This window comes from Protopterus annectens, chromosome 6.part0 (genome assembly GCF_019279795.1).
Source record: "Protopterus annectens isolate FY-2018-M chromosome 6.part0, PAN1.0, whole genome shotgun sequence".
Taxonomy (NCBI): Eukaryota; Metazoa; Chordata; order Ceratodontiformes; family Protopteridae; genus Protopterus; species Protopterus annectens.
The window spans coordinates 325,608,505-325,632,773 of record NC_056737.1 but is presented as its reverse complement, the minus strand read 5'-3'; the positions used below and the strand labels follow the sequence as shown (position 1 = coordinate 325,632,773).

At 36.1% G+C, this 24,269-nt stretch overlaps 1 protein-coding gene across 1 annotated transcript in view; it reads left to right on the top strand.

Annotated features, from left to right (window-relative positions):
* HEATR4 (HEAT repeat containing 4) overlaps positions 1–24,269 on the top strand; it is a 390,162-nt gene that overhangs the window by 190,089 nt on the left and 175,804 nt on the right. Inside the window, exon 11 of the mRNA XM_044074085.1 lies at positions 13,653–13,833. Coding sequence (XP_043930020.1) covers positions 13,653–13,833 — 181 coding nt within the window. The remainder of the gene's footprint in view (positions 1–13,652; positions 13,834–24,269) is intronic.

The window sequence follows — 24,269 nt, the reverse complement described above, 5'->3', positions numbered from 1 at the left end:
AGAAGTAGTGAATATAATTACAGAGATAAAACAACTGGAATTGGGATCTTTAGAAAAGGATAGGGAAAAAAAAGAAACTATGGGAACAAAACATGCAGAGGAGGAATGAGGTTTAAAAGAAGGCAGGATTTGAATGAGCTATGTAATGTTTTACTGACAATGACTGGCTAGATTATAAGTGATGTACAATGTTTGCAACTAAAATTATGTCAGTATGGTTTGCAATGTATAATGCTTGCAAATAAAATTATGTAAATATGGTTTGTTTTCATTTATATAAATATATGATTGCCTATGTAATACATGATAATTTAATAAAGATGCTTCTTGTTTAAAAAAAAAAACTTTTTCTCTCCTATTCTGTACCAATATACATGCTCAGATCTGTTTTCTTATAGCTGTATTAAAGTTAGGAATAGCACATTATCAACAGTACTGAAAGTCAAATACAAATGGCTCCATACTTCTACTTGCCCCACCTCCATCCTGAAACTTAGTGGAGATATTCATCCTAACCCCCAAACCACACATCAACTACCCACCACGTCCAACACATTACTTTCCAATGCTCCCGGCACAGATTTCCCATCAGATATTCAAACTAACTTCATTCTTTTCAACATTAACCTCAGAAGCATCTACAACAAAATTCATGATATCCATGAATGTCTAGATTTTTACTATCCACCCTTGCTAATTACCACTGAAACCTGCCTAAAATGAGAAATAACTCAAAACAAAATTATTCCCCCAGGTTTTAACATACTCAGAATGGACAGACATCTTTAAAAGAGCAGGTGGCATTGCTATTATTTATAAAAACAACCTAGAAATATCACCAGACCATTTAAATATCCCAAAATACAATGCTTAACTTCTGATTGCATACCTCAAAGTCAACCAAAAGAAATCTATATGTATCTCCGTAGTATACATTCCACCAGGCAACAACATTGCCACAACCAAAAATATCCTACACTGGATATCTGACAACATACCCCCAGGAAACCTTCATCTTATTGGCCTAAATTTAGATTGGCAATCCATAAACAGCAGCAATCCCAAGGACTCTATTCACCTATTTGGCTTCACCCAACTAATAAGCTCCACCACCAGAATCAACAAAAACACAAACAGGCGGTCCACATTGGACTGGATATTGAAAAACAAATGTCATAATATAAAATCCTCTTACCAGATACTATAAGTGACCACTTCCCAACCTATGCAATCAGACAACAACATGGTTCACCCAAAGAAATAATCTATAAAAACAAATACACATTTATCACAGCCCTGTCCCACTACAACTACAATATATTAAGAGAAATGCCCCCTAGATGAAGCAGATATTCACTTCAGTTACACCTTCCTAAAAATACTAAAGGATTTAGCATCAGTTAGGACAAGAAGGGTAAAATCTAACACAGTGCATGGCTGACAAATGAGACCAAACAGCTCATTCTGCAAAGAGATGAAGAATGGAAAGAATGGTATAAGAATAAAACACAACATGCCTACCAAAATTTTAGATATCTCAGAAGCCATACCAAGATCCTTGTTAAATCTGACAAGAAATCATACTACAGCAATCTTCAAAAAAGCACCAAAACAACCATAAGTCTTTTTGGTTCTCTCTAAATAAACTGCAACACCCCAGACATACCACTACACCCTGTCCTTCTACTTCAAACAACAGAGACACCATTGCCACTCAGTTCAACACTTATTTTATCCAGTCAGTTCTATCACTAATCAATGACCACCTCACTTCACCCCTCCAACTTCCATCTGTTCTCGAAAGCAACACACTGTCTTTTAGTTTTCAGCCCCATCCCAACATCAGCCATAAAAAAATTACTAGCCAAATTAAAAGAAACGACCTCAGCTACTGATAACATTCCCACTGAGTTACTCAAAATAGATGCAGAAGCACTAGCCTTCCCTGCATCCATTCTGATCAACCAGTGAATAACTGAAAACTATGTCCCATCCATCTGGAAAAATCCATTATTATACCCCTTCACAAAGGAAGTACTTCAACAGAGTTAACAAACTAAAGACCTATTGCTAACCTATCATCCCTCTCTAAAATCCTCTAGAAATGTAGTCACTTTTAGCTTATGAAACATATAACCAACTACAACCCCCTGTCCAACACCAAGCACGGTTTCAAGCCCAGCTACAGTATTACTATTGCCCTCCTCAAGTTAACTAACATAGTAAACCAATACAGAAATGAGGGTGACCTTGTTTCTTTACTTTTCCTTGACCTTTCCTCTCTCATCAAAAGATCCCCTCTGAACTTGCAACACTAGATCTCACTTACCTCTCCCTCTTCTGGTTTCACAGTTATTTATCCATTTGTCAGCAGGCAACTAAATGTTAAAAAAATCTTTGAAGAAACTCTGCTGGTGTTCCGCAAGGGTCAGTACTCAGCCCCCTTGTATTTAATATTTTCATAAATAAACTTCATACCGCTATAACACTTGCCATTCTTGTACAACATACCGATGATTCAACCTTTATCTGCTCTGCCCCATCCAAAACAAAATTGCAGGAAATCACTCAGAAATCTTTCACTGACATTGAAATATGGCTAAAAAATAATAACTTGCTGTTTAATGCCAAAAAAAACTTGCGCTATTTACTCCAAAACAACACCTTAACCAGAAGGACGCATTTTGTATATAACCTCAAGTAATAACACAAAAATATAAACCATAAGGCAGATTAAACTACTCAGAGTCATAATAGATGATAACTTCAGATTTAATTACCATATACTTCATTCCATCAAGAAGACTCAACAAAAACACAGCTCCTTCTATAGGACCAAACACTACCTGACAGATCAAGCAAGGATTACCTTAGAAACAACATACCTCCTTCCTTCTCTATTACATGCTTCCTCTATTCTTACAAATATAGCCTCCTGCTACTACAAAATAGCTAAATTTCAACCAACCAGCTTTATAAAACAAACCATTGCCTTGCATTAAAACAATTAAACTTGCTTGAACTCCCAAATCCATTGTCATGCTCACAACTAATCATTGCCCACAACTTACTGTACTCTCCAAGCAAATGCTCACAATTACAAAATACTCTACTGTACTACTCACCCACTAGAGACCTTCGCTATAGCAATAAACTTTTACTATGCATCAGTAAGGCATTCAACACTGCTGGTAGCTCTCTCTACTCTCATTGTGTGTCAAAACTCTGAAAAAAAAACAGATGGAAACCTTAAATAGCATCAAAACTTTGCCTAAATAACACCTATGCCAAAGATGGCTATCTTCTTCTAACTCATCTTTACTGTATGTCATTTCTCCATTCAATAATAACCATTTTTTTAATTTATATCTTGTTTTTGTGCTAAGATGTTATGTTTATGTTAGAAAAATGTTTAAATATTTAAAAATCAAGTAAATAAGTTTGTGTATAGATGTCTTGACCTTGCAATTATAACTGTACATCATGTGCAACTTAAATGTGGAGTTTTTCTCCCCAGACCTCTGCTGTAGATGGGTTTTACCCAGCTGGACTTCTCCCATTCATCAAAGAAGTATAAATCAATCACTCAATCCATCAAGCTGTCTGCTTTTGTAACTTCTTGCTATTAAAATATGTTCTCTAATAATGGCCAACATTTCCATACACTCTGTAAACATGACTATTTGCTTTACACTGTCCCTTTTCATTCCTGAAACTGATGTTTAGGCTTTTGTTTCATGCACAGTCTCAGTTTTATACACATCAAAGTAGTGAGCTGCAGATTTTAAGAGCATGCTTGGTAATTCCCTGCCATGGCATGACATTCACATCTGTGCTTTTTTCTAGTGTGAGATCTGATTCACGTGCATACAACTTAAATCTCATTTTTTTGGAAGATTTATTTTCACATTTTTGCTTATGATGGCATCAGTCCAACCACTATGGACACTAAAGCTGTAGGGAAACCTGGAAGAAATGTCTGTATCACAACTGTCTGTATCTTATATGGTAATTTCTTATGCAAAAAACAGTATTCTGTCTGGGTAAGGAATCACACAATGCCCAAATTCACAATCAAACACATCAAACATGATCTTAACTCTGTAATATTTGCATAAATATTCTCCTGCATCCCTTCTTTTCTGGTAAAAGATAAATATCTTATATATGATAAATTCTTCATTGGTCACACTAAGCTTGGTATTTACTTTTCAGTGCTGCCAAACTGTTTCTTTCATCCCAAATACCTTCATGGCATTCTTGCTATGATTTCATTAAGGCCCCTTGCAGTGAGATACAGGGACATATTTATACAGAGACTTGTATATGTGATAATCCTGCTTTTAACTATTACTGGGAGGTGGAATATGGCAAACATGTATATAGGTTTGATTTAATCATTTGACAATTTTATTTGTTGTCAACTAAACTGCACAATGTTTTCAGGTATACTGTACACTGTTTTATGTATTTGGTTTATTTTTGTGTTGTATCATTGTGTTTGCTGTTGTATCACTGTGTTTGTCTTACAGGCTCATAGGTGTATACTAGGCTAAAGACCACTAGGGCCTTCATAAGCCTAGCTGTGCAACCCAAATGTGTCCCGCAAGTTATATGTTTTAGACGTTTATATAGGGGTGATTAATGGCTACGATATGATTTACTGACTGCCTCAGTCCATCAGAGGCGTGGGTGCCAGATCAGGAGAAAATTTTCAATTTCCCATTCAATAGTTGAAGTTACACTTCAAAAAGGGTTAGGAAGGGACTTTGTTTCACAAGGATGGGGATCCTGTTCCAGTGAAATGGAATTCTCTGAGAAACATATCCGTCTCTCCAACATGTCCTATTTATGTTGCAAGCAAAATTTAGATCTTTAGAACTAGTAGTTCTGGTGCTGTTTGTTTTGCAGATGTTAAAGAGGTTCATCAGAGCAGGATCCAGGGATGCCTTGTATGTCAGGCATAGATCACCTCTCAGTAGTCTGCAGGAGACTGAGTATAGAGATGGAGCTTTGAGGCGATCCACATAGGACACTGTGTTGATGCTCTGCATGCTTTTTGTTAAGAAGCTTTGTGAATGTTGCAGTTGCTGCATGTCTCTGGTCAGGTCCATACCGAAGGAGGCATTATACTCAATGATGGGCCTGATAAGGGCCGGGTATAGTGGTACAATAACTTCCCTGGACCTAGATGCTATGCAGTTACTTATAAGATGAGAATTGTAGAAGGATTTCCTTACTACCATGTTGGTCAAAGGCCAGGTTACTGTCTACATTGTTCCTAGATCCCTGACTAGTGGGTCAGCACTTGGGGTGTTTTATTGATGACATAGTTTCCTGGGGTGGCCATCTTCTCAAAAGGTGCTATTAGAATATTTTTTCTATAGATCCAGGCCTTATAGAAAACATTGGAAGTAAACCTTGGGCAGTGTACAGAAGGGAGAAGATGTTTAAAAATGATTTGGAGTCCCATATTAAGTCTGGGGATGGTTCAAAAAGTAAAAAGAAAGGGACCTTTACATGTGTGTTTTGTTCCCAATGCTGCTATATTAAGACTGGTAATAGTTTTGCCATTAGAAGCATTGAATATAGAATCCATGGCCATTTTTCCTGTGATTACAAAAATGTGGTATATTTGGCTGAATGTGTTGCCTGTCCTGCTTATTATGTGGGCAAAATGTGTAGGAAGTTTAAACATCGGATTTATGAACATGTATTGGATATTAAAAATAAAAAATTGACAAATGCGTTATACAAACACATTTCTGAATTTGAAACATGTACATTTCTTTTTAGTGTTATTGAACAAATAAATAAGGATTTACAGGGAAATATAACTGATAATCATTTGGATGTTTGCGAACTTAAATGACAGCTTATACTGGATGCTATCAATAGGCCTGGTCTGAATGATGCTTGTTCAGTGAATTCTGTTTTAAAGTTGAAACATTTTAATGCTATTTAATTATTTATGTCAATTAGTAGTAATTAATTGATGCATCAGTTTTATTGGGTGTGGATTATCACCTGATTGTTTGAAATTGTTATTTAAATGTATATTTTTATTTTAATTGGTTCTGAAGAAATTCTACATTTAGTAAAATGAAAGTGCTCAATCATATCAATAAAATCACAGTTGGTATTAAATGGTTCTGCATCCTTTCCTTCATCGGGAGTCGTTTTTGGATTGATCAGTATAGTACCCTGCTATTGGTATAAAGTAGCATTTACAGGTATGGTAGGTTAATTGAAAGTTTATTGATGAAGATGAACATTAGTAGGAGAGCTAGTAAGGACCCTTGCTGGACACTAGAGTGTGTAGCTGTTCTGGTAAAAAGTAAGGAGCCAACTTTAAGAAGGAATGCTGTCCTTATGAGACGTCTGTAACCTGACTGCTGATTCCTGTATATATTAGGTGAGGGAGTAGGACGATATGGTCTACCTTGTATTGGTATCATGTGAGATCAACAAACAGGGCCCCGGTTAGGATGACTTCATCCATGTTTGTTAGAATGTCATCTGAGTGCTGTCACAGTACTCCTGCCTATCCAGAATCCATGATGCTTATGGTTCATTAGGTGGTATTTTGCCAGCTAGGAGGTGAGTTGTTGGTATATGTGTTTTTCCAGAATTATGGTCAGTGTTGGTAGGATGGAGATTTCTGTAAATTGTGATGCTAAAGCTGGGTTGCTTTCTTTGGCCACTGGAGTAAGTAATGTAGCTTTCTAAATTGTAAGCATGGTGTTTCAAGTGAGGCTGAAATCATAAATATAATTAACTGATTAGTATCAATAAACTCCTTTCCCCAGGGCACTCTCGAACACCCACCCCACTTGATGCCGATCCAAATACCCCACATCAAACTGCCAATACCTTCAATTCTTTCTTCACTGAGACCATACAATCACTAGCTAGTCAACTAATCCCAGACAACTCAAGCCTTCCCACCACCATACCAGGCACTCTACCTACATTCAAACTGCAACCCATCTCTACTACTCTCATCTATAAATTCATCCAAAAACTCAAGCCTTGTACTCCTTCTGCCGGCCAGCTAGCATCACAATATCTCCAAAAAGCAGCCAAAGTAATTGCCTATCCTATATCCATCCTTATAACTAGGACAATTAAGGAGGGAACCATTCCAGACATTTGGAAAATCTCCCACATTATCCCCCTGCACAAAGGTGGGAACTCAAATGACTACTCTAACTATCGGCCAATAGCTCTCGTATCACCCTTAGCAAAAATTATGGAAAAATGCATTCACCAACAACTTTTACATCATTTATCTCAACATAACATAATGGCAAACTGCCAACATGGCTTTAGGTCATCACACAATACCACAACTGCCCTTTTATCCTTTACAGATACCATCAATAGAAACCACAATAAAAAACATCCTCTCATCTGCACTCTTTACTGACCTCTCAAAAGCTTTTGACATGGTAAACCACGCCCTTCTAATCAATATTCTTGAATCCCTTTCCTTTGACTCTCAGGCTGTTAAATGGTTCAGATCCTACCTTAGCAACAGGCAACAGGCAGTTCTCTGGGAAAATCAAATTTCATCCTTTCTGCCAGTCACCCTCGGAGTCCCTCAGGGCTCTATTCTTGGACCACTTCTTTTCTCATTATTTATCAATGACCTCCATGTAGCAATTCCTCAAGCCACCTGCATTCAATATGCAGAAGATTCTACGCTAGTATGCATCAGAATCAGAAGCATCAGAACTACATTCTCTTACTCAAAATGTTTTTAACAATGTAGAAACATGGTTTACAAAACGCTGCCTCCTTCTTAATGCCAAAAAAAACAAGCTCCTTCTCTTTACTCCCACTACTAAGTCCTCCCCCATAGATTTCTCAGTCACTTCCAATAATGGCACTATTATATCCCCTGACTCTACCACTAAACTGTTAGGAATTACCATTGAAAATAACCTTACATTTGATTACCATATAAATAACACCATTAAAACTGTCAACAGAAAAATAGGCTCCTTATATAGAATCAAACCTTTCCTAACTCCAACAGCCAGTACCAAGATTGCTCACTACCATCTAATCTCAACTCTTCTGTACAACTCACCTATATATACTAACCTAAAGAAAAATAATCTTAACAAACTAGCAACTTCCTATAATAACATCACCAGATTTGCCACTAGCAATCCCTTTAGAACCCACTACTGTCTGAATCTTTGGCAGCTAGACTGGCTTGAATTCCAAAACCATTTGATAATCTCCTAACTCACCATTGCCCGCAAGATATTTTACCAACCCAACACCACCTCTATACTCTCCAATCTCTTAATCCCCTATAAAATTTGAATTCCCTACGTTCTTCTAGCAAACTCCTCGCTAGCATAACCAAGTCTAACAACATGGCTGGTGACTCTCTGTTTACTAACACAGTGGGAAAAAACTGGAATCAGCTACCCAATGAACTAACTCTACTCTCTTCCTTGCCTCTCTTTAAACAAAAACTCAAAAAACACCTCAAAACGCACTGGTTATGCCCTTGTAGCAACCCCGACTAACCACCCACTTTCACTACTGATACTTCCTCTTCCAAATAAACTTACTAACATTTTAAAGCTAATTCATGCAAGCAAGGCTGTTACTGTTTGAACTCTAATCAACATACTGCTGAAATCTTTCTGCTTTGATGTGAAAAATTCCTTATGAATCTTACTGTGCTGCATTTTTATTGTCGCTTTTTCAAGTGTAAATATCTTCAGTATGTTATTATTACTTGTTGTACTTTTTTTTTTTTTTTTTTATTAAATCCTTTCATTTACCGTGTAACAACATTTTTAATTTTCTATTTTGCTGGAGCTTTTCTCCCCGGGCCTCTACTAAAAATGGAAATTTCTATCCAGCTAGACTAGCCCTGTTAACAAATGTAAAACAAATAAAATAAAAAAATAAACTGGGGAGATGATATAGTCCCTACAATTATTTAAGTACCAAGGGCATAAGTTATCAGAGTCTGTGATTGAATTCATGGGAATTTGCTTCAATAAGGTTGATGTCAATTTAACAGAAATCCTATTAAAGTAAAAGACTGGTATGTATTCATGGCTTATGGGGGAAGCATGGTAAAGTCTTTAAAGACATCTGAGGAAGAAAGTGTGGCATTTGAACATTAAATGGTGTTTTGGGTGGAAGTGCCTTTAGTTGTTGTTATGCTGATGAGGCTGTTAACCTCTTTCCAGAATTGTTTTGGGAAATGCAGTAGAGAGTTCTACTTAGTGGTGAAGCATCTGGATTTATGAACACTTGTTTAGTAATATTGCATAAGGTGATGAAGTGGTTTTTGGTGGAAGATAACTGATTTTCCTTTGTTGCCATTCTTCATTCCTGAATTGTATGAGGGCTTTAGCTCTCCAGTTAGCCAATCAGGTTTGTTGTGCTTGTAGAGCCAAGCTACTTAGGGGGAAGTAGTTATCCTGAATATTGAGAAGCAGGTCTGTGAATAGTTCAGTTGCTGTATTAGCATCGTTGATGGCTAATATATTGGACCAGCCTAAGGCTAAGAGATAGCCGATGAGTTTGTTGCTGTTGCTTGTTGATCTGGGTCTAAAGGTGATATATGGGGGGAAATTTGATTTTAAGGTTGCAGATGTTTAATGTTACAGGACAGTGGTCACTGATAGTGGGTGAATATTTAATGAAAATATGTTGGCTGGGTGTGTGGTGTTGATAAGGTCAGATAGTGAGTGTTAAACTGGCATGTAGAAGGTAGATGAGGATATGGAGGGTACTCCTTGCAGTGTGAATGAAGTGTAAATAGTTTTATTGGAATGTTTTTAATAGAGGAGTGCAGTGACATTGAGATAATGATGACTAGTAGATGTAAATACAGCCTTATGGTATTAGATTGCTTTTTTACTGTATTTGTTGGTGTTTTTAGAGGGATGTTTTTGATGTGAAGTGGATAAATTGGACAGAGTGGAAGTGGCTGAGGAATTGGAGCTGGAAAGGGAGTGGAGCAGGCAACACCTCCACTGTCAGTCTTTGCATGCATATATCAGCAGGTGGTTATACTTTTCCTTCCTCAAATAAATGTCCATAGGGACTCCCAGGACAAAATTGAAGGTAAGGTAAATAAACAGGAAGGGCAGGGTACTGATTATTGCATGACTGTCAATAAACTGGGATCTCATACATTGGCTGGTGAGCATTTGCATATCTGTTAACATTGTAGTTAAAGTGTTAAACATTCCAAAGCATTTATGCATAAGAAATGTAAATGACTGTTATAGCAGATAGACAATGACCATGTCTTTCATAAATAGACAACCAGTAGAATCAAATATTCAATGTAAGTCCCTTGCACTTTTGTACAAGACTATGTTTCCTTAAGTGTTGTTCTTGGGTAGAAGTGCTACTACAAGAAAGAGTCACAGATGTTTTTAGTGGCTGCTGTACTGCCGTAGCTTGCTGACCAAGATGCTGCATGACCTGAAAATGAGCTCATGTTACAATAACTTATTTTAATGTTTGTATTCCATTGTTAAATTTCCACCAGACTGTTACTATTTTAAGCAGAATATGAATTGTTTAAGAAGGTAATAACCAATTTTATTGCTAATGAGTGTTTTTTAAACATCTGAAGACCGTAATCATGTCTACAAAACAACTTGCACGTAATTGTGTACAATTTCATTTTAGGCATTATGTCTACATATGTCATAGCATATTAACCAGAAAATCTTTTACTATAACATTTTGATTCTGTTCCAGCTTTCTTATTTGCCAAGGCCCATAAGTACTTAATGATGTTCACATATGCTTTTAACCATATTTCTTGGAATGTATTTTATTTTTTTTTTTATTTCATCAGGTTTTTTTTTTGTCTTAAAATCAGACTGTTACTAAAGACTTTTTCAACTGCCTGTACCCTCACCACCCACCTTTCCTAAACCTCTGCTAGCATCCCACTCCAGGGTGAGGCTTTGTTTTCAAGAGATTAGATTGTAGGTAATCCAGCACATAAGTATAGATTTGTGAGATTAGAGTCAGTGGTTTGGGCATCTGTCATCAAATAAAGACAGTCATTTTTTGACAGGTAGTCATAACCTTCCTGACTTGCAAGCCTTGGCTGGCAGTATAGGTGCATACTGTGTACCTTCTTATGTGTTGCGGCATGCTTCCATGTGTTAGCACTGTTTAGAGGGGCACAGACCAATGCAGTCACATTGCTTCTAGTACTGTCTCTGCACCTAGAGTTAGACCCTGGCTTCTTCTAGTAGAAGATTCTATGTGGGGCAGTTTCCGGCACCTTATGTGGAGGTGAAATATAAAAATTGGTAATTGGTTACTCGTTTCTATTGCCTGTGCTGGTTCCTCCATTGTCTTTATGACTAATCAAACTGGTCACTATTATGGCCTGTAGGGTCTGTAAAAAATTTGTGCTTGAAATATGCCTTGACTCTAAATGCAAGTATTTTGAGTTAATTAAAGGAAATGTTACAGTAACTGTATTGTTTTAAAACAGAGTGCCCTTAGATTTCCTAGGCTGTCTAACCCACAGATTATTTTAAATATTTGATTATAATTGTGACTTTTCTCTTCTGGATCCTTCCCAAACCCAATAACCGATATAGCTGTTTTTCACTTCTCACTTAATTACAATGTAAAAGGCCAGAAGTGAAACCTTTACTTGTCTGCTTCTGAAATATCAGTTAGTATCTGAAAGTTGTTTTATTCTTTCCCCTTCACATCTCATACACTCTCTGCAGTATTTGTCTAGTAGGAGACACTGTAGGCCACTTGAACTTTGTTTCAGTTAGAAAAAGAAAGCCCACTGATTTGTAACTTAATAAACATCCTAGGGTAGCAGTAACATTGTCTGTAGCCATCAGTAAAGTTTATTAGCCTTGCTGCGTGCTGTCCTTCTTTTGTTTGCCTCCATTCAGCTTGTTACAGCTCCACTTAAGTCTGTACAGACCCACCCAATTTGCCAAAGCACCCCTCAGGTGATCATAACTCTATGTACATCATCACAGCTCCTTTCTGCTTATCACATCTACCTGACTGATCTCAGCTCCTCCAGTCCAATTGCCAGAACTCTGCAGAACCCATCATAGCTACTCTTCCCATGACACAGCTTCATCACCTTAATAAATGACATTTGCTTGATAGCATAAGATAATAAGCCTATCTAGTCTGCCATATTAAGTGCATTTAGCCATTCTACCCTCTGCCCTCCACAGTTCCACCAACTCATCACAGCTGTACTCCATCATGACAGCTGCACACCGTCTCATCATTTTTCTACTCCATTTCATCACAGTTCCACTCCGTCTCTTCACATTTCCACTCCAGCTCGTCACAGTTCCTTTCTGTTTCATCACAGTTCCACTCCAGCTCATCACAGTTCCACTCCAGCTTGTCACAGTTTCATTCTGTTTCATCACAGTTCCACTCTGTCTCATCACAGCTCCACTCTGTCTCATCATAGTTCTACTCCATTTCATCACAGCTCCACTCCATCTCATCACACCTCCACACTGTCTCATTACAGCTGCTGCCTGCTTGCTTTTGGTAGTTGTGAAGCAGAGACTTGGAGTAATAATCTGGTTCAGAGCACCCTTCTTTTTTGCCAAATTGCATTATTTCATTACTTTGTTTCACTGTCGGTTATTGGATTTACCTGACACTAACTACCATTTCACAAAGAGGTCACTTTCACTGAACCATGCCAAGAGGTGAACCGCCACAGTCAATGAAAAAAAACAAAAACAAACAAACAAAAATAAAGTGAGTAGCAACAATCATCAAGAAGAAAGCATCCAAGAAAACAGTGTGGTAGACATGCCATCAATGTCTGACAGCTGATGATTTAGTGTCCTGTCAGGTCAGGCACAGGACACAACTGCTGTCACACCCCACCCCTAACCCAAGTAGTAACCCAAATAGGGAATGATGCATTTCCTCTAGCATAAATATAAATGTTCATAACTAATTGATATCATTATTCCTCTTAGCTTATCAATCTGCAAGACACTGTTGGGGGTTAACAATTTTATTCCACTGTGAATTGTCCAGATATCTTAAAAATAAAGGATGTTAGTCTTCTGTCAATGCAAATTACACTGAATTAATCATTTGTTTAAAGTTTTTGAGTAAAGTCTGAGTCACTGCAGAAAAGAATATCTCCTTTTCCTTAAACTACATCAACAGTGGTGTTGAGTATTCTATTTAGCAAGAGTGTGGGGGGTGTGGCAGTTGAGGCTTTACAACACACATATTACATTTTGATTGAATACAATTTTCAAAAAGTGCATTTCAAAAATCAAATTGAATCAAAATATGTTTCATGAAATTACATGCACCTGCATAGTCTGAGATGATTCTTTCTCCTCAGAAAGTCAAAATACATATGTGGTGCAGAAGTACAAAAAAACATCATTGCAGTTTTAGTTTATCATGATACAGCAGACACGTAGTAATAATGCAACCAACAGTTTATGTTGACCATTATTTTGACAATAAGCTTTCACTGCCTTGAATTCCATTTGACTATGTCCTACAGCAGAGACAGTGCGACAGAAAGACACATTTTCAGAGGTACTGACTTTCTATAAGCATGCACTGGTGAGTCCTCTAGAATAACTGACATCTTCTTGTGATTGTAGGGAGAAACTGGAAAATGGCAACTCAAAAACAAAAGTGGAAGCCCTGTCCCTGATAAGTGACCTAAAGATAATGACTGGCAAATTATTACCAGGGTTCCTTCAGTGCTTCACAGATGACTTTGCAAGTGTTCGTAAAGAAGCTTGTTTGGTAGCAGCTGCACTGCAGATAAAAGATGATATGGTGAGTAAGGAGTAGATTGTCTAATAACATCGTGAACTATGACAAGGTTTGAACCTCTTATGTAATCCCATTTGTGGTTATGTTTAGCATTTTTTTCTGTGCTGCTAATTTGTACAACAATCTTTAGCTCCTGTGTTTTATCACCTCCAGCTGAGGTTTGAAAAATGTTAGAGGAGAAAATTACACAAGTATGCCAAAAATTTTTTAGTAGTATATCTGGAGGAAATTTACCCTAGTCGTGGAAATGAGTGGTAGTGACAACGCTTCCAAAAGAGGGGAAACATCCAGCTGACTCTGGTTTTATATACCAGTCTCTAGTTTGTACTATGATTAAAAAATGTTCATAATGATATTAGCAAAAAGATTTGCAGGATTATTACCTGGAGTTATAAATGTAAGTCAGTGTGTAGATTTATTGAAGCTAGACAAATGCTTGATAACATTAACAAGACACTTATGATACAAGATGATGCAAAACATGGGAATAGCACATTAATGTTAATAGGTTCAGATGCTGAAAAGGCATTTGACAAGGTCAGATGGACATTTATAAAAAAATAATAGAAGTGTATGGATTCTTGCAAAGATGGATGGAATTAATATACAATCAGCATTTACAAATGTGTGAGATGTATGCTAAAAGTGGAGGAACATTGTCAGGAAGATTTATCTAGGAAAACCACAGAGGTGTGTCTTCTAACCTCTGCACTCTACATAGAAATGCAAACCGGGAAAGTTAGCCAGTCTCAGATAATTTGAAAAAAGAAAAATGATCAATGTTTGCAGATGATGTAATTCTATATATACTGACCTGGATGGGATATCCTGGTTGTTTATAATTTTATAAAGGGGCTCTGCTTTCTTGCAAGTGCAGTCCTTCAAGTGAGATGTTATACTGAGGGTAAAACAAAGAAAATAGTTATGACTTATACACCAGCTTAGCACATAGTTTCCTATATTTATGGGGCCATGAAAAAACTGTGTGTGTGTGTGTGTGTGTGTGTGTGTGTGTGTGTGTGTGTGTGTGTGTGTGTGTGTGTGTGTGTGTGTGTGTGTGTATATATATATATATATATATATATATATATATATGTGTGTGTGTGTATGTGTGTGTGTGTGTATGTGTCTGTTAACATTTGCTTTCTGGGATATTCCAACTGAGTAAGCAATGTAACCCCTTTTCAGTAGCGGTCCAGTAAGAAAAGTTCTATGCATCAATATGAAAAAAGAGAAAGTAAACAAACAAAAAAAAATTACAATGATTTTCCTATGGATATAACGTGATGGGATGCTGACAGTCAGAGACATGTGGAAAGAAACAAATGGGAAGATAGTATACAGAACAAAGCAAAGGAAAATGATTGTGATAATGACAATGCAACCTAATCAATAAAGATGTTATTCGTTTCACTAACATTAGATGTAGGGCAAGCATATTTTTATAAGCCAGAGGAAGATTTATATTAAAACACTGATAAGGATATAAGAAATGTTTTGAAGAAAGAGGAAAGCAAGAGTCCAATGGAATAAATTAATTTTACCAATTGAGAAAGGAAGATTAGATCTCCCAGATTTAAAAGCTTGTTACACTACGACACAATTGAGACGATCAATATTTAACACAGTGAATTTTATTTGCCTAAGTGGAAGCTTTTGATGCATTTATAAGGTGAAGGTGGTAATCAGATGTATGTAATGGCTTTCTAGACATAAATAGAAAAGGAAGATAAGCACAAACAGCTCATTATATACAATGAAGGGATTGTTGGGAATGAAGTAAGTAAAGGATTAGAAAAGGAGACAGCACTGATAGGGACTATGGAGGGGAATGCTAAGGGAAATAGAAAGGGGCAGGCAGTAACTCAGTGGTATAAACTGTAAACAAGGTAAAGAACCAAAGTTCTGGGAGCAGTTAAAGGAGTATGAGAAATACTGAACTGGAAGGCGTATCAAAGGGAAATTTAACTTAAGTGAAAGTGGCCACTTAGCTTACTTGGATTTGCAGCAGAGATAAATTAGAATAAGCGGGAGTTAGGATTAATAAATGTAAATCCATCTGTAGTCAAGTTCTTGACAGTATCTAAAACAGAGAAGGCAGCTAGGACTAAATTGACAAGTAGGATCTATATTTATTAAAAGACACTCATATAAACTAAGAGAGGAATGGAATAGAAAATTAAATAAACACTACATAAGGATCAGTGTATAGAATATGCCTAGCACCCAAATAAACAACAAAATTCAGAAAATTTAGAATATTTGCATGAATATAAAACATATTTCCATCATCAGAGGGCACAAAGTTGAGATTCAATGAAGGAGAAGAGGATGTTGGGAACATGTCATTTGGAACTGTACAGAAGAATTGGAATTTTAACAAAAAGTACAAGGACCAGAAAAGACTTTAGAAGAAGGATGTTTATTGAAGAAGGAGTTGATGTTCCTGAGTTGGGATAGTGCTCTAGATGAGATAAGACATTGTAATGCATTAATTCCAATGCTTAGGCCAGCAGTAAAGAAGCTAAAACTAGAAGATGGAAATCAGTAAGTAGCCCTAAGATGAGCAATGTAAGTGAAAGTATGAATGATATTAGAGAAAAGGATGTTAACCAGGCTGATTAAAAGAAAAGTAGAGTAGTACTTCATAAATGGAATGTCTGGGATACATATATTCAAGCACTTGATTATTAAAGAGGAAATAGCATCTGGAAAGTCTCCCCAAAGTTAAGTATTTTAGAACATTTAAAAAAATATTTAAAATAGGGTCAAGAGAATGATAAATTGGTAGGGTATAAGAAGTAGCTGTCCTGAAAGGCAGAGCTGTAGCTTGCTCACATAACACATGGTGCCATTCTCTGTTTGGTTCCCTTCACAAACAAAAAGAAGTACATTTCCTGATCCTTTACAAAGGAGCACCATCAATCTTCCCAAAATCAGTACTCTTCAATTCTAAGGAGCAAAACAAAAAGGTCCGTTGGTCCATTCCCTGATCTGGCATCGAAATACACTCTGTAATTCTAAGTTAACTTAGTGAAAAAATTTGCTCCTCCCAGGTGTCCAATGTAAAGAACATTCCTCAGTTAAAGTAAGTATTAAAACTTTTAGATCATTAGGTTACAGAGTGGTGGAGGGGCAGTCATATTAATTTTAGTTATTAATCTTGAATCAAGTAATCTAAATGCAAAATTAATCCAACCCAATTAACCATCATAATGCAAACCAAATCAAAATATATCACCTGATCAATTCAGTAACAGAAACATACATTTCACAATTTGTACAAGGATCTGCAAGAAACCCTTAAAATTTAAACTTACAAAACAATCTTATTTTCAAAAACATGAAGATGATACTTGTTTCCTGATATGGTAATTCTTTAAAGAGAAGCACAGTCAATTCTCCCTGATATGCTCTCTTCAACACAACAAGCAAAAAAAGAAAAGAGGGGTGTTGTATTGTGTTACTTTGTAGCAGACCACTTGCTAGAAATACCGATGTACATTGTAGTAAGCAGTTTGCCAAAGTTACAATACCACTCACTAAAAGCTTCAGCGCTAACAGTAGTTACAGTACAGCCATTAATTTCTGCCAATTGTGCTCCCAACATCTTGCACCCGGAGCAGCCACTCTTTCACCCCACCCTAGTTGTGCTTCTGAGGAAGGGGATAAAAAGGAGAAATGTAATGAAATGAAACTGTAATGCTGTATAAATATGTTGAGAGTTTCTTGTTGTTTGTTTATATATATATATATATATATATATATATATATATATATATATATATATATATATATATATATACACATACATACATACACAAAAAGAAAAGGATGTTATTAAATTGTTGATTTGTTGGGGGGGGGGGTTGATTTCTTTTCTATAATTCCGTTATTGATTTTTTAATGTTCTGATTACTAATAATAATTTGAATTGAAACTTTATAAAACAGAATTGTAAATACTTGTTTTCAGTAACAGCCGTAAGTTACTTGGAAATCACTAAGCACAAGATGCAGGATACTGTTGAAGAGCCTTGCCCAAATACCTGATTGCCCCAAAGCACCGTCTGATTAAATGACATGCACAAGGTCGAACAGTAAGTAAATGAAGGTGCAGAGATTCAAACCTTGTATCCTTCTCACATGAATACAGAGCTTTAATCCTCTGCTCTAAATGCCATACTCTGTATTAACTGTAATCTTTTGTGTAAACTAGATATAAATAATCAAAGGCTAGCCACTCGTATACTTAGATGTAAAGGAAGTACACCATACAGGAGGATTACACAGTATGTAATAGAAATGGTAACTGTAAAGTAATTCATGTTATAATTAAAAATAAATACAATTCTACAAGTAGCTGATTCACATTGTAGCTCTATAGCATCAGTTAAGGTAAGTGAATATGTTGTCAAAGATGTGTGTCTCTAAGCAGAATAATGAGAATTCTGGGACTACATCTGGAAAATGTAGATTGTAGATAAAAGTGCAGCTATCAGTCAAAAAGTGCAGGGTCTGGAAAAAAGAGTGTAGAGTCTGCTAAGATGAGATGTGCAGCAAACATCTTTGATATAGTTTATTAAGGGCATGTGAAAAATCAGTTCACATGTTTGCACAGGCAGATTTTTAACACCTTTATTTAATTACTGCTTAAGTTATAGACACACATAGGGAGTTCCAAGATAGCTGCACATTGAGTAACAGCTTGATTTCAGCTTTCCCATTATGAAAACGAAAACTCAGAAGAGAGAACCAGTAAATTTGTATTTTTGGGTAAATTTCAGTAACTGTCTAGTAAGTGCATTGCCTGGATGTCAGCAAAATAGAAATTTAGAGAACCTGAAAGAAAATGAATCATAAAAGGTAAGGAAAAAACTCTGACTATGAAGAATTCTGCAGCTGTTCAGCAAAAACAGTGCAAACTACAGCTTTAATGCAAGACATGATCTTCCAGTAGCCTAGAGGAAAAAATAAGTAAAATGTACTCAGAGTTGATTAAAATAAAACTGATGGAGTATATCAACAAAAAAAAAAGCTTGGAAAAAAATGGAAGAAACTTTAAACAGATATTCAGATGAGGTTTTAAAACTGCAAAAAGTCAGAGGAAATGAAGAAAAGGTTGGCTGAATATGAGACTGCTCAGGAATAGATGTTAAAAAAAATAATAGAATTACTGGAAAGAACACATTTGGAAAACAAGAGATTTTCTGCTGTACCGGACAAGGTGGAAGGAATCAACTGCATTAATTTTATGTTAAATGAAAAGGCACATCATGTAGGATCTATATTATATAGATGAAATATCAAAATCTCAAACGCTCACATGAGCGGAAATGCAGGTAATCAAAATCGCTACTGTGAGGGGCTGCGCCCCCACATACCTCGCTAAATATACATTCCAACTCTGAGATCGCACTACAGTGAGGAAAGGGCACATTTTACGATCTTCACTGTACCATGATTTCACAATAGCGATTACGAAGAACAGCATTTTCATCTAAGCCATTCGAGATTTTAATTTTTCGTCGATCTAATAGGAATCCCATCATGTATATGCTCCAGACCTGGCCATGAAAAAGCAGCCTAGACCTTTAATAGTAAAGAGGCAATCCTAGCATTAGAAGGAGTTGATTTTGACAAAACTGTGGCAGGAGGACAACGTGCTAAAAGTGGAAGACAGTAGAGTATTTGTGGAAAATGATTACTCACTGTATACACTAGGAAGAAGAGGAGTCATTTTTTCCACTAATCAGAGAATGCATGAGAGATAAACTGCTGTACCTAGCTATCTTCAGAATATATTTTCCTGGAGGGACAAAATCATTTTTTGATACAGGACATGTTAAAGAGGAAATGCAAAAGATTTTCCAACAAAAAAAAAGTGAGCTGTGAAACAGACGGCGATTCTGCTTCTTGTTCTTCTGGTAATAAAGACTGTGCCAGTGAAACCTTTTCAAATGTTTCAACAGAAAATGCTTGAGAGATAGAAAAAGCACAAGAGTTGACCAGAAGAGCCAAGAGTACCTTGGAAATGAAACAGAGACTGGATTTGGGAGATGGAGATAAACAGGACTAAAACCAGCAATTCAGAAATTGACAAATAAATATGGGCTTACAGAGCATTAATTATATTTGTGAATCATGACAGAATAAGAAAACCTGGAAATATTGGACTTTTTTGATTTTGTTAAACTTGTAGGGGACTTTAAAGCATATGCCCTACTTCATGTCATTAATGTTTGGAGGAACACTTAGGAGAGGGAAAGAAGAGTGAGAGAGTTAACCGTAAGTAAAACAAAATTTTTTCTTGAACAGTAATATTTTTATAGTGTGTGATATAATCTGCATGCTTTAAAATAAAGATTTCTCAGTTATTTTTCAAGTGTAATGGAGATACTAAAGGAAACAGGTGCCACTGTTTTTTTCCTTCTTTTCTCTTTCTTTTTGTTCAGTTTTAAACAAAGAAGAAGAAAAGTCTTGTCAAAAGAGTATTCTGCAAGAAAAATCAATGTGGTCTTTCTCATTCTTGCATATGGGGAATGAATGGATTAAGGCCCGTGGTTTGATCTAGTAACAAGTGTTAAGATCAAGTAAATAAATAAAAAAGAACATTGAATGTATTAAAGCTTTTCTCTAGCAAATAAATAAATAAATAAATGCTTATAGAAGCAACGTTGTATATGGTTTTCATTGAGACAGTCTGATAAAGAGGATAAAAACAGAAAACTTATTTCTTTCAGTGGCTAAGAGATCATTTTTTCTGAAATCACTCAAGTGTTTTCCCATTCTGGGAGAGCAATGAAGATAAGATAACACCAGAAAAAACTTAGTAGAAGCACAGGGTTTACCATGCATCTTAGCATGGATAACCTTACTTTTAGGTTAACCCAAGCTTGTGAATGTGGCTGTCAGTGTGAAGCAATGATCCTATTAGGAGGGTAAAACTTCAGTATTTGAAGATGTACATACGTTTGTGTGTTAGTATTAAGTGAAATATATGTTAGGGGTGTTTTTGAGGTGTATTTGTTGTTTTTTTTATGGCTTTCAATAAAACAAAAGGTTTTGTAAGATGTGACATTGGATGAAATGGATATGACAAGAAACAACTGTACAAAAGTTCAACCTGCCAAACATTAGTGTGCACATGTAACACAAAAGCTAGAACTATATACTTTCACAAAAAGTTCTTATAAATAAAAGGAGGGAATAATAACTTTTTAACATAAGGATGTTTTTTATATTTTCTTTAAATGTTAATGGTTTCACAGATATATACAAAAAAAGAGCAGTGAACTATATTAAAAATGTAGAGTGCAAATAGCTATGCAACAGGAGACACATTTGGATAGAAATGAACATGTGAATTTGATAAGAAAGGTTTTCAGGATGGTTATTTAGTGGAATACCTGGGACAAAGGAAAAAAGGAGTACTTATCTTAATTGCAAGAGCAGCTCCAATAGTGATAGAAGAAAATAAAAAAGATAATAATATAGATTTGTAGTACTAAGGGGCTACTGGCAAGGGAGGAGGATTACAGTGGCATGTATTTATATTCCACATAAAACTGCTATATTGGAGCTTAAGAAAATTCTGCGAGAAATAGTCAGTTTTCAGCAGGGAATATTACTTATAGGAGGGGACTGGAATTTGATTTGCAGTAGTGAACATGTTTCTTGGGGGGGGGGGGCCCAAAAAGGGAAAATATAACAAAGGAGGGTAGATTTTTGAAGAAATTTATGAAAATATTTAGCATGAAACATGTGAATTCAGTAGTAGGAGTTCAGGGAGAATTTATATATTATTCTCCAAGATACAAAAACTGGGCTAAGTTAGACAGAACTTAGATTTCACCAGAACATTCACATTTAATTGAAATGTTTGATACACATCCAATAACTATTTCAGATCACACATCAGTAATGACTAAAACAAAAACACAGTGTAATGAAATAAAAATGAGACACTGATGCTTTCCCACCTATCTGGTGAAAAGTGAGAAATTCAAGGAATGGGTAGTGGAAGTTATGTTGGAGTTCTTAGAGAAGATAGAAATTTCTTCTGAAAATATAGCTAGGGAGTGGGATAAAATTAAAGTGGAGTTTAAAAATAGGGTGGAAATAAAAGCGATATGGTCAAAAAGTAACACGAATTATTTAGATGGACTGACAAATAAAAGTATTGCAGAATAGAGGGAATCTCACAGAACAAGAAGAGGAGCAATTGCAGAATGCTAAACAGAAAATAAGGGATTACTTCAATAGTATGAATAGCCACACTTAGGGAGCCTAAAACAAGGAAGATAACAAGAGATCCTGTAGTGGTACTAGATATATTTCAGAAATTTTATGAAAGTTTATATAAACCAGATAAATATGGAAATTAAGAAAAGGTACAAATGGAAATATTTTTTGTAAGAATTAAATATGCCAAGGTTAGAGGAATATGAGGCTCAATTACTAACAGCTAGGCTAGGAGGAGATGAAATAAAAATGTTGGTGTATAACCAATCCACAGGAATGTCCCCAGGAATAGATGGTATTCCTGTGTAAGTTTGGAAGCTAGGAGGGAAAAAACTGATAAAGATCTGGAAGGTTTTGTTTAACAGTATTGTAAGAGGAGGAGATGTACTACATGCTGTAAGAAAGTGGTAGTGGCTGTAATACCTATAGAGGGTAAAGACCCTTCAGATCCAGCTTCATACAGGCTAATTTCAATCCTAAACCATGATTATAAAATATTTATATCTGTAATGGCTAAAAGAATGCAAAGGTGATGCCAAAATTGATAAATATGATTCAGTGTGGTTTTGCAGAGGGGAGGCACACATTTGACATTAACAGAACATTGATGATCCAGAGAGAAGCTGAATGTAAAAAAAATACCACTGCTGTTGGTGGGTTTTAATACAGAGAAAGCATTTGACAGGGTAAAATTAGCAAAAGCAGAGGCACAAAAACACAGTCAGGCAGTAAATTAAAGCAGCAGAATTCAATGTAGAACAATAAAATGGTAAGTGCTTTCACACTTCAAGAGTGCTTCATCGGACCATGAATAAACCTAAAAGCAGCAAGTTTATATCAAAACATCAATTAAATAAACAACCAAGCACAGTAAAACATATTAATTAGGTAGTCAAATCATTTAATTTTCTTAAACAGACCTCTCCCCCTTTAGAACAGGTCTCAGGGAAACCCTACCATTAATCCCAGGATACCTAACCACCTGCCATCTGATAATCCAGGATAGTTCAAGCTGCTCCATATAATTTCTAATGTCTCCTGTCTCAATGGCCCTGATTTTCTCTATCACTCTAAAATTAAAAACATGCTCACTACCAGACTCCAACATGTGTTTAGCTATAGCACTCCTAGAGTCCTTAATTTTGGTACTACAGATGTGTACTCTTACACATTCTCTAAGAGAGTGATTAGTTTTTTCAACATAGAAATTCGAACAGAACCCACAGACTGCTAAATAAAAAACATTCCTTGTATCACAACTAGCTGAAACATCAAAGCTATGATCATAACATGTGCACAGGTGTTTAAATTCTCATGTCACATTTACATAACAACAGAAATTGCATTTATTACAGGGAACTATTCATTTTCTCTCTTCCAGGGCAGAAATGCTCCATTTACTGTCCCTATAGCTTAACTATCTCATAAGGGACTTCTTATTTCTAAAGGCAAATCTGGGCTTCTCACCCACCAATTCCCTGATTCGATCATCTGTATAGAAAATTGACCAATTCTCATTAATTATATCATAGAGTTTTTGAACATCACTCGTGTAACTCAAAAGAAAAAGAACTCTTCCATCTACCACCCCAAAGGGTTTATTACCTTACGTACTCAATTGTTCTTCCCCTTGTTTCAAACTAGCCAAATCCCTATTAAAGCCAGGTTCAGAACTGGTAAGTCTTGAAATACGCATGTCCTGGCCACTGAGAATATTTCTATAAACAGAGGTCGGATGCATGCTATCACACTGTAAGAAACCATTGCATTGACACGATTTCCTATATAGGCTAGTCCTAAAACCAAACCCAGGTTCTCTATAAATGCAAACATCCAAAAATTCTGCAACATTATAAGAATGGTGGGATGCGAACTTTAAAAAAGTCGCAGTAGAATGTATAAAATCTATAGAATATCCTAATTCAGTCTCAGAGCCGTCCCATATAAAAAAAAATGTTATCTGCAAATCTACAATAGAAACGCCGATGACATATAAAATCATTATTAACCAACACATATTTATTCTCCCATTGAGCAAGAACCATATTGGCATAGCTATTGGCATATGGCTTGCCCATAGCTATGCTAGCCCTTTGTAAATAAAGGTTTCCTTCAAAGAGAAACACATTATTCGCAAGAACTATCTCTAAAAATAAACTAAGGAGATCTACCATGAGGACATCATAAGTTCAATGT